An 11,457-nucleotide genomic window follows, 5' to 3' on the forward strand; every position below is an offset into this window, starting at 1 on the left:
TTTGCTTCCGGCGCGGCCGACTTGGCAACTTAGGTTGAGCAAACAAATAACGAACAGCCGAACGCACTCTCAGTGATGGCGGCCACCGTATTGTGTGCATACCGAGACGATCGCTCGCCGTGCGCGTGTTGATCCTCGAATTCTGACCCATAATCATTTAAAAAATGCATTCAAATGTGATAGTGAAAGCTGTTCTCAATTAATAAGGTGGCATACTCAGCATAGCTGGATGTTTATCGCTAGTTTACCTTAGACCTCGCGACATTTGCAGGAGAAGTTTCTTAGCACGGACAACTTGATAACATAAAGCATGGCGGTCTGTAAGTATTTTCATTAATGTGTTGTGTAATTTACGAGGTTCAAATTTTAAGTAAATCAATTTTAACAAGATTGAAACCGATTTAACCGTGTCCGCAGTGATTTAATCTGTACATTTCATGGCGTGATTTGTCATGGGTTATTTTTTATGCGTGTGGGTTTTTTATTTACGTCCATATGTGCCTTGCAGTTGAGCATAGTTTTTCGGACCATCACGCATGTCTCCCTGGTAACGGGTTTGTTTACACACTGACATATTTTCTGGCGTCTTTTTCAATCGTCTGTTGGCCTAGACTGTGAAAATGTCATTCGAATTTCATGCTCGTGTGCTAAAAAACCGGTGTCGTATTTGTGCACGGAAAATAAATGGCACAAGTTATCCATGCTCCAATTTTATCGTGGAGTTAAAGAATTGTTTCAGAGTACAGTTTTAGTGAAGACATTCTGATGTTCACCCGTCTAATTTTTGTTGTCTCTGTAAGAGAGTCATTGCTTCATGGCAGCAGGCAGAAAGCAATAACAAAACCTATCGGCCAGGGACACACGTAGTGAAATGATCCAGACACTCTAGAGTATGGAGATGTGCGGTGTGTGATGCATGTGTAAGGCAGGAAAGAAAAAGAAAGACAGTAAAAACAGGGGCAGACCAAGTCAGTACCAAGGCAGTGACATTTCTGGTATCACTGGCAAGGAGACAGGAAAGACGGGGAAACTACAGAGTGAAACTCATGGCAGTACAAATCTAACAGCAGCTGGTAAAACAGAGGGCAGGAAAAAAGATGAGAAGATTCATTCCCTTGCAGAGACAGAGGTTCAATGATCTCATGAAGAAATGGAGTGTCCCATTTGAAAAGACATAATAGATGGATCAATACAACTTTTGTGTGATGGACCACATGTGTGTTGTGCTGAATGTTTGTGTCAGTGGTTGCAAGTTTCTTCATCCTGTCCTGTTTGCCGTCTCTCTATTATGTGTGAATCTATTGTAAGTGCCCCCATTGCCTTTGCAAACATGCTATCAAATGCCACAGTCACATGTGATTATGGGAATGTCGGTTGTAAGTCAGTTGTGCAGTGCTGCAAGATCTGCAACACAACACGGAATGGTGTGTTTACCAGTCCATTGCTGGAGACCACTGCTTCTCGTCAGTGAGCCCATTTCCCATCAGAAGCCACCATACTCCAGTCCCCATTCCTGACCAAATCAATACCGAGACATCAAATGATGAAACATCAAGGGATAGGCAGAACAATATATGTGCAGTGAAGGCCGCAGAAATTGTGTTGCAGAATGTATCAGCGGTGCATATGCTGCTACAGTATGAAGAAATGGCAACAACACTTGTCAAGAAAAAAATAGAAGCAAACAGAAGTGATGATAGTTTGATAAAGGTTAAAACCAAGGGCCAGGTGATTTTTTTACCGGCATTACTCTTGCTGATCTATACCCACATATCAATATACAGTTAGATTTTGGAGTAAATTCTTCTGATAAAGCTATCATGGAACATGATAATTTGTAAATTTGTATTTGTAATAACATTTATTTGGTTTTGTAGTACATGTGTGACCTGGTAGTGGTTCAACAAATTAAACAAATTAATTTCATCAAGTAATGAGCTAGTCCAATTTCATGAATTTATCACCCACATATACTTTTGAAAGATAAATTTGGTTTTTCAATTTTTGGTGTGATTTTTTTCAGCCATTGTGTTTAACATATACACCAAAGCCACGAAAAACAACCTCAGAAGCTAGCACTAGGACAAGACGTCAGAGGGTGTTGCAGTTAAGTCAGAGGAGAGACATTGTCAGTGGTGGTGATGCGATGCTGCAGCTGAGTGAGAGGAGGTGAGACACCAACAAAAGGACAAGAAGGAAAATCCTCCAGATCTTGGGACTCACTCCTGACATACCTCCAGGTGCTGGCCTTCATTTGGAAGTTGCTATGGGAACAACATGGGCTGCCAAGAGGAAATTACGGCGTTACTTCAAGGCATGGCATGTGAATATTGGAAGTGAGGTATGTTATGCAGGTCATTTTCCCCCACACTCATCAAGGTCACTGTCCTTCTTGACCTCACAACCATGAATTTAATAAGTCATGTTTGGAATTTTCTGGAAATTTAATTAGTTGTGTAAGAGAGAGAATTTTAGAAGAGTAATTAGCATGTCAATAAAAGTTCTAGATTGTTCTTATATGCTCTTATATAAGCACATGAGTATAATATTGGGACAGCAGGCTTGCAGTCAGACTTTTGGGATTGTGTGCAAACTCTATTATGATCATGTAGAGAAAGACTGTGGATAAGTAATCTTGTTATCACATATTACTGAATATATGTGTTACTGTTGTTTTTGCATCTTGTTCATATTTGTCTTCAGGTCTAGCAAACTTACCCGGCATGGTACAATACCTACCAGTGAAATTTGGATAAAGTTAGGTGGGGACAAGGGTCAGGGAACCCTGAGAATGGTTTACCAAGTTGCTAACATCAGTAATCCAAATGTAGCAGATAATACAGTGATTTGGAGTACATTTGCAGCACCTGATTCCTATTACAATTTAGAAATAGCTTTAGCTGTTAACAGAGGTCAGGTAGACAAACTGGATGGCACAAAGTGGAAGTAAGTCTAAACATGCATACTGTGTTTTACAAAACAATGAACAGATTGTACCATATATCTATTTTGGTACAATATTAGGAACTTGAGATACATACATATTGGTTATCCAAGTTTAATACATGCATTATACTGCTGATCCAAAAATCTGAAAAACAATGTGCAAATCTGACCAAACTTATGCAGCATAAATATGATACCTACATTAAATAGTACAAAGGGCAAAGTTGTTTTCTTGCATGTACAAAATGCATGATGTGTAGAAACATGGGCATTAATTTAGAATGGTGTGGACAATTGTCTTACATTCCACTTTGATTTATTTCAGGGACAAGACACTATTAGCACGGATGATGGGAGATTATGAGTATCTGGCCAAGAGTTATGGATTGTCTGGACCAAATGGTATGAAATGTATACTTGCATGCTATGATTTATACGTGAGAAAAGTTGAGGCACTGACAGGACAGGCAGTTTATTGTGTACACTTCAGTTTTACCTATGATTTACATGTGTACATCCTTGACCTATCAGTTTGCAATATGTGCGACTGTTAATAATCAGCATGCATTGTGTATGATATGCTGTAGAACACAATTATGATAATTTGTTGTAGTTTTTCGTTGACTTAAGACATTCACAGCTAACATTGATTAGTCAGATAAATTTAAAGGAAGGGGTACACAATGGGTCAGATCTTGATAAATATTTGCAAGCTATTGACAAATGATTGTTTTCCTCTGTAGAAATTCTTGTATTTATTTCTCAATTTAATTCTTACACATAGTATTAATATGTATACTGGCAATGCAAAATGTAGTAACCATGAATTTCTTTGAAATAAATATTTAAATTGATAAGTTTGCATATTACAGGTACATCCTCTCCAAGAGTTCACACATGCACATCAAATTGACTTCATGAACACCAGTCATGTCTATACCTACTAAGGTTTTTAAGTAATTATGTCAGTTTTTGTTCCTTGTCTTCCTCACATTGAAATATTTTAGGGAAATATTTTTGCGTATGCTGTGTGATCAGCAAGGAACAAACACAGTTGCTGAAGGAGGAACAGCCATTGTCATCAATGAAGAAGAGAACCCTTGATGATATCAGAAAATGTCACAGTGAATTTCTTTCAACTGGTGGAAACCTAAGGCATGCCATGCAGCACTACAATAGTGTCAGAAAGCCACTTTTCAATGTACCACTGCACAGAGTATGTACTAATAAATTCAATCCACTATGTTGTTTGCTTCCATTGACCAACTAAACATATAGCTCTGTTCTGTTTCAATCAGTTCACTTTACCTTTCTCTGAACAGTTCAACAGACCACACTGTGACCTATCTACATGTGTGCATGCCACTATGTCCATAATGGTGTAGACAAATAGAAGTTTATTAGTGAAGCTATATGCGAAAACAAGTTGACAATGAAGCCAGCACATATGTCAGTATTTGTGATCAATCTAGTTGTTGTATATTTGTATGTAGTGTTTTCTTCATAAATAGGTAGGTATGAATTAAAGTTACAAGATATTGTCATACATTAAAAGTAAAAGATACATGTGCTAACCCTTATATTTTATCACAGGTTGCAGTGCCAGGGTTGCACATCAGTTCTGGCTTGTTTTAAAAGTTTTTCACCATGATGGAAGCTAGCTGTGCAGTACTGGATATCAAGATCATCACGACTCTGGAGAGAGATGATGACATTGATGAACCCGTGCTGAAGCCTGCTGGATTTGACACATATGTAGCCATGTTGAAACAAGTCGAGACATTACAGTGTGAAGCGAAAGAACTCCAAGAAGAAGCTAAGACCTTGGCTGATAGTGTTGAAAGGCTCTCCTTGCTGATGATGACTGTGACAATGATGATGATGATGACGACAACAGTGAAGATGATGGCAGACCGCCACTAATGACCTTGGGCACAGTTAAAAAAGCCCAGGAGAAAGTGCAGGAACTCAGTGAAGAAGCTGACAGGAAGGTTAGTATTTATGAATAGAAGATCATAGTACATTAACAAAATAAAAATACATGATTTTGTGATAATTTTGAAATCTTGTGAGACACAATTAATTTAAGTGGCAGTGAGTTGCTAGCCAAGTCACTTTTTATCAAACTGGAAAAGTTGCCATGTTAAATAAACATGTAATGTTTGTTTAGCATGGTGTTAAATTTCCTGTATTGAGAACACCCACAGATAACCTGTCTAGCAACCTGAGATCTCAGAGGGTCTCCTTCATCTTTGAAAATGGCATATTGAGAAGTAAGATCATTTTTGTGATGATAAGCAATAACATTGTCAATCTCAAGTGCACAGTCATGTCTATGCTGCATTTTCAGAATTTTGGCTTGTGCACATTTGTAGTGCAGTCATTTCCAGATAACACAGTGTTTATCTTTGTTTTCTTAGATATCTGAAGCTACAGACGTAAAAGCGAAACTGCCAAAACAATGTGGTTTTGTAGTCTGCGGTATTGACCAAGCTCTGCAGTCATTTGGTGTTGGACGTCATTCTTACCACGGGCAGGCATTCATTGACAATCATGTGAACAAGTGCTGTAAAGTATGTGTTTTACAACTGTACACTGTTTTGTTGCTAAAGTCATTAAAAGGTTCAGTATTCTGCTTGTCATGATTTTCAAGCTTTCAGTGTTAGATTTATTGTGTGTTATATATATACTCAGAAGATGTATTTCGTCTACATTATTTTGACCTACTTTCAGTGAAACAGCTCTGTTTGCTTCTTTGAAAGAAAGTTATCATATCCTTTTTTTATTTTTTGTGTTTCAGGAAGAAAACATTCAAACGTGCAAGAGCGTCATCAGGACCACAGCAAGAATATGCCCACAGCTGAATGAACAGGCTGCACACATTTGTGGTCTGTATAAGCCAATATTTTCAAAATTTGCAGCCTGCCATAATCTTTAGAGTACAAGCAATAGAATGTCAGTTGAACATATTAGCAGTTATATTCTCAGTTCAAACATATCACATTTAATGGCGTATTACAGAGAACACTTTCCTTATGAAAGTGTACCCCAAAATGCATATGTTAGAAGATCATATCATCCCTCCGATTTCAGGTTTGGCTTTGGTTTCCTCACAGAACGGTGTAGAGAGTATCCATCATGAGATTAGGAAGGGAAACATATCACATTTAATGGCATATTACAGAGAACACTTTCCTTATGAACGTGTAACCCCCAAAATGCATATGTTAGAAGATCATGTCATCCCTCAGATTGAAAACACAGGTTTGGCTTTGGTTTCCTCACAGAACGGTGTAGAGAGTATCCATCATGAGATTAGGAAGGGAATGGACCGGTATAGTAAAGTACCTGGCCATAATGGTTTAAAGAAATTAGAACTTATGGTAAGGGAGCATCATGTGATGACAATCCCAGTCATGTGAAATTGCCAAAAACACAAAGGGGTTCATACAGAACCAAATAAGCAACGTGAAATAATGATGGCCACAGTGATAAAAGTAAAGATAAATCATGATAAAATAAACATGTAAAGAAAAAATTAATTAAGTCAATAACAAACCAATATGTAAATAAAAACAATGAAACCTGGTTCTTTCTATGAATCATATTTTTACTAAATTGATGCTTGTATTTTTAGTCCCCACAGATACCGTCCTGGGGGACTTATAGGTTTGGTCATGTCCGTGCGTGGTGTCAGTGTGTGCGTTTGTCTGTCCATGCATCCGTCCGTTCACCCAGATATCTCAGAGATACATGGAGCGATTTCATTCAAACTTGGCACAAGGATTACTTGATATGTTATACATATGCACGTCGATTTGTTTTGTGATATGATCCAATATGGCCATCGTGCGACCATTTTATTACAATTTTTTTATGTACGGCGCCATAACTCGGACATGTTTCAACCGATTTTATTGAAAGTTGGTACAAGGACATTGACCTTCATCATACATATGCACATCAATTTGTTTCACAACATGATCCAATATGGCTGCCATGCGGCAATCTTATTACAATTTTGTCATGTACGGAGCCATAACTCAGGCATATCTCAACCGATTTTATTCAAAGTCGGTACAAGGACATTGACCTATGTCATACATATGCATGTCAATTTGTTTCATGATATGATCCAATATGGCCGCATGGCAGCCATTTTGTTACAATTTTTTCATGTCCTTAGCCATAACTCAGGCCCGTCTAAATGGATTTTATTCAAACTTTGTACAATGACTTTGACCTATGTCATACATATGCACGTCGATATGGCTGCCATGCCACCATTTTGTTACAATTTTTTCATGTACGGAGCAATTACTCAATCATATCTCAACCGATTTTATTCAAAGTTGTTACAAGGACATTGACTCATGTTATACATATGTATATCGATTTGTTTCACGATATGATCCAATATGACCACATGGCAGCCATTTTGTTATGTTTTTTTTCATGTCGAAAGCCATAACTCTGGCAAGTCTCAACCGATTTTATTCAAAGTTGGTACATGGACATTGACTTATGTCATACATATGCATGTAGATTTTTTAGACAGTAAGATTAAATATGGCTGCATGGCGGCCATTTTGTTACGATCTTTCCATGTTCAGAGCCATAACTCAGACATCTTTCCACCAGTATCATTCAAAGTTGGTATAAGGACATTGACTTACGTCATACATTTGCACATTGATTTGTTGAACGGCATGTAGCAGTATCATGTCAATTACCTAAGTTTCATAATTAGACTGATATGTCGAGAAATACTGCATCGGATTTCATGAAACTTGGTACAGATGTTAAGCTTACATTGCTTTAACAATGTCAATTTGTATTTTTTCAGTTTCTATGTACCTTTCCTTTTCGTTTCCTATATTTTTTTTTTGTTTAGCTCTTTATTTCTCCCTTTTTTTTAAATGCAACTTTGTGGGATAAGTTACTTTTGATATTCAGAGAGTTTGTAAAAGATGTTTGCCCGAAACTTTGTTTATTTGTAATTTATTTGAGTCTTGTCACTTCAAGAAATAAAAAAAAATGTTTTATTCTATATGCACGTGCCTGTTTTGATCATTTATGTTATGGTTTGAAGTATTTTTAATAACATTACAGTTAATTTGCCATTGTGCTGTTAAAAAAATCACCGTACAATACAAATAAGGCAATAATACATTGATTTCTGCCTATATGATGAAAAAGGTGCCTCTCTAATTTTTGCCGTTTTGTGGCGCTGTTCTGTGGCTTCCGATTGAATGTGTATCCGTAAAGTTCGCACACAAGTTAAAAGTCTGGGCCTGCTGGTATCGCTTTAAACTGCTTAGTGTCACTTTTCCGACAAGCATCTAATTAATTACTCCTTGGCCTAATGATATCCCTCTCTCCGTACCGTATGATGCATAATTCTGCGCTGCACGTACAACAATTAGAAGAAGTCACCCCTTTTGACAAATTAAAATAAACAACACCTCTTTTCAGAATTCCCAGACTTCAATGAACTAGTGTTATTATATTTCTATATAATACTTATAGCCCCTAAACTTGTAATATAATAATAATAATAATAACAAGGCAGTATTGCTGAAGGCAAATGAGTACTTTGGCCGTGATATAGTAATGTTGTGGACAATATATACTAGTATTCAAATATGGTCTTGAATTTCCTCCTGTCAGTTAGGTATTTGATTAACTGGTTATTAAACGAAGCAATGGCATGACAACGGCAAAATATGTCTAGCAACTTTTGTGGAGTTTGAGGCAGGGGTTCTTTATTTATAGTGGAAATTGCTTAAACTCCTTAAATATTCAAATTACAGCAAATTTCTTTTGTTCTCGATGGTAGATGTCTAATAAATATTAGTATGTGCACAAATAACAAGGTGTTTGTTTAACTATATTAGGGTGGAGATTTCAGAATCCGATCGTGACCACCCCCTCACAAAGTCTAATGGTGCGTCCCTAAGTGAATTGTTCTGGCATTGGGAAGCAAACTCAACATTACATGATTTTATTAGCGCCAGTTAAGAGGCCTGAGAGGTAACTGCAAAATTTAACCAACCTCAAGTTACCATTTAATTTTCGCAGATATTCATTGCTATCTATAAATTTTGCTTATGGCAGAATAGGCGAAACAAAGAAAAGATTTTCGTTAATTCTGCCATTTTCCAAAGCTTGCCATACTATTTGGAAAAAAGGGTACAAATGGAGTGGATTCCTGTCCCATCCTGAAGTAGGTTGCACCATGTTGAATTTGTAAAGATGGAAAGATTGCACGTGCACCATTTTTGGTGTTTATCATAATTGTATGGCAGTAGTGTGGCCATATTTGGGAGGAGAACCGGTTACCCTACAGAAATCTATCCATGTAGTTCAAATCAATGGATAATTATACTTGAATAAACATTGCAGAGTCAGAACATTTCCATGAACTAACTGTAATATAATAATAAAATCAAAAAATATTCTCAAAAGTTGTGCAAAATTTGCATCAACTTAATGAGTGTTTGATATAACCTACTAATCTATGAACTGCTAGACAAACTTTTGAACTGTTAATCAAGTGTCAAACACAGCACCAGAAATCGAAGCACAACCTGGAAACCTTTTTGAAAATAACACAACTTGCGAGTTTTTTCCTGAGGTAACATTTAAAAACACAACTGAATTAACTATATTATCAAACAACATGTGCTCTTATTACACGTAACTCTCTTGACAATTGGGTTTGGAAAAAATACAAGATTTATCCACTAAACAAGTGGTAACCTACACATGTATGAAACTATTGAACACGTTTATCAAACATTCATTGTCTATACAAGTTGAATAGTTGTTTGAATGGAAATTGTCTGTGAAACATGGTTAATTTGCCATTCTATATGAACAATGAGAGGAAGTGAAAAACACAACATAATTGGCTTTTAAGGTTATTTTTATGACAATTACCAAAATGTCACCACAACAGATTACACTGCATTTTTACAATTGGTAGACTTGCTTTTATTAAACACTGCAGGGTTATCGATTAATATACTGTCAGGAAATGGCCCAGTTAGCACTAATTTGGTGTATCCAGACGCAGATTCTGAAGTGATTGCATGCATGCATGCAAGCTGTTGTAAAACGAGTCATTGACAATGACATAGTCCCCGCTTGTAATAGGAGTATTAGTCTTGATGGGGCAGGGAAATGTGGTCATTAAGAAGTATCACTGAAGTGTACATTTTGAGATCTATGGACACATAGGTCTATGTTGTTGTTCCCAATTTGATACATCAGGCATGTCTAAGTTCTGGTTCTAAATCGGGAAAAAAGATCAGACCTCTAGCTGTATTGGCCAGCCAAGAAATACATATGTGCATAATAAATGAGGTACAAGATGTGACATCTTAGGGTCTATATCTTATCAAAATTGAAGGGTATAGAACTTGTGGTTACTGAGTTATGCATATATATGTATAATCAAGGTCAAAGGTCATCAACACTGGACAAAATGCTTGATATGCGCTTTGCATATTTACGTATATTGACGTATATGGAACACAATACTAATTGCATATGCAGCATATATTTTTGTATATGGAACATTCCAATACGTTGTTATGCGTAGCGTATTTCTATGAAGATCATGAGTATACGTAATGCAGATCTTTGCACACTAAGTGTACACTGTAGTTTTGCATTTTATTAGCATACGTACTGTATACTTAATGTATTTGACACATGTACAGAATCAGTATATGTGTATATATTGTTGTATATCAAGCATTTTGCCAAGTGCAAGGTCACGTGACATTTTGAAAAAAACATTGTATTGCTAATTAATCCCTATATGCCAAAAATCAGACCTCTAGCTCTATTCGCTCGCCCAGAATTACATATGTGCATAATTAATGAGGTAAAGCGTTTGTTGTCATAAGGTCACCCATCCTACTAAATATAAAGAACATAGCACTTGTGGTTACTTATTTAATGGCATAAACGTATATTTAAGGTGTAAGGTCATCGAGGTCACATGACATTTTGTCAAAAAATTTCTACCCTATAGTTGTCCCTATATACCAAAAATCGGACATCCAGCTCTATTGGCTTGCTCAGAATTAGATATGCACATAATTAATTAAGAACAATATGTGGCGTCTTAAGGTGTCCCATCATACCAAATATGAAGGGTGTAGCACTTGTGGTTACTAAGTTGTGGACAAATATGTATATTTGAGGTCAAAGGACATTGAGGTCACGTGACATTTTGTCAAAATAATTGTATTGTTAAGTTATCCCTATATACCAAAAATCAGACCTAGCTCTATTGGCTTGCTCAAAATTAGATATGCACATAATTAATGAGGTACAATATGTGGTGTCATAAGGTGTCCAATCATACCAAATATGAAGGGTGTAGCACTTGTGGTTACTGAGTTGTGGACAAATATGTATATTTGAGGTCAAAGGTCATTGAGGTCACGTGATATTTTGTCAAAATGTCTGAGATATCTGCATGAACCGATGGACTCA

The 11,457-nt window shown here is 36.7% G+C and overlaps 1 protein-coding gene across 2 annotated transcripts; it reads left to right on the forward strand.

Annotated features, from left to right (window-relative positions):
- Positions 1 to 1,158: 1,158 nt before the first annotated feature.
- LOC139120680 (uncharacterized) lies at positions 1,159 to 6,034 on the forward strand. 2 transcript variants are annotated; one of them, XM_070685205.1, is made up of 8 exons: positions 1,159 to 1,728; positions 2,024 to 2,341; positions 2,704 to 2,946; positions 3,272 to 3,348; positions 3,954 to 4,162; positions 4,540 to 4,937; positions 5,367 to 5,519; positions 5,747 to 6,034. In XM_070685205.1, exons 3-6 carry the CDS (start codon positions 2,792 to 2,794, stop codon positions 4,579 to 4,581), a joined length of 483 nt encoding a protein of 160 aa, XP_070541306.1. In that variant the 5' UTR covers positions 1,159 to 1,728; positions 2,024 to 2,341; positions 2,704 to 2,791; the 3' UTR covers positions 4,582 to 4,937; positions 5,367 to 5,519; positions 5,747 to 6,034. The 2 variants fall into 2 exon arrangements, with proteins under 2 accessions (XP_070541306.1, XP_070541307.1); XM_070685206.1 differs by lacking the exon at positions 5,747 to 6,034 and having other exon boundaries at positions 5,367 to 5,520.
- The last annotated feature ends 5,423 nt before the right edge of the window (positions 6,035 to 11,457 follow it).

Source organism: Ptychodera flava, chromosome 20, assembly GCF_041260155.1.
Source record: "Ptychodera flava strain L36383 chromosome 20, AS_Pfla_20210202, whole genome shotgun sequence".
Lineage (NCBI taxonomy): Eukaryota > Metazoa > Hemichordata > Enteropneusta > Ptychoderidae > Ptychodera > Ptychodera flava.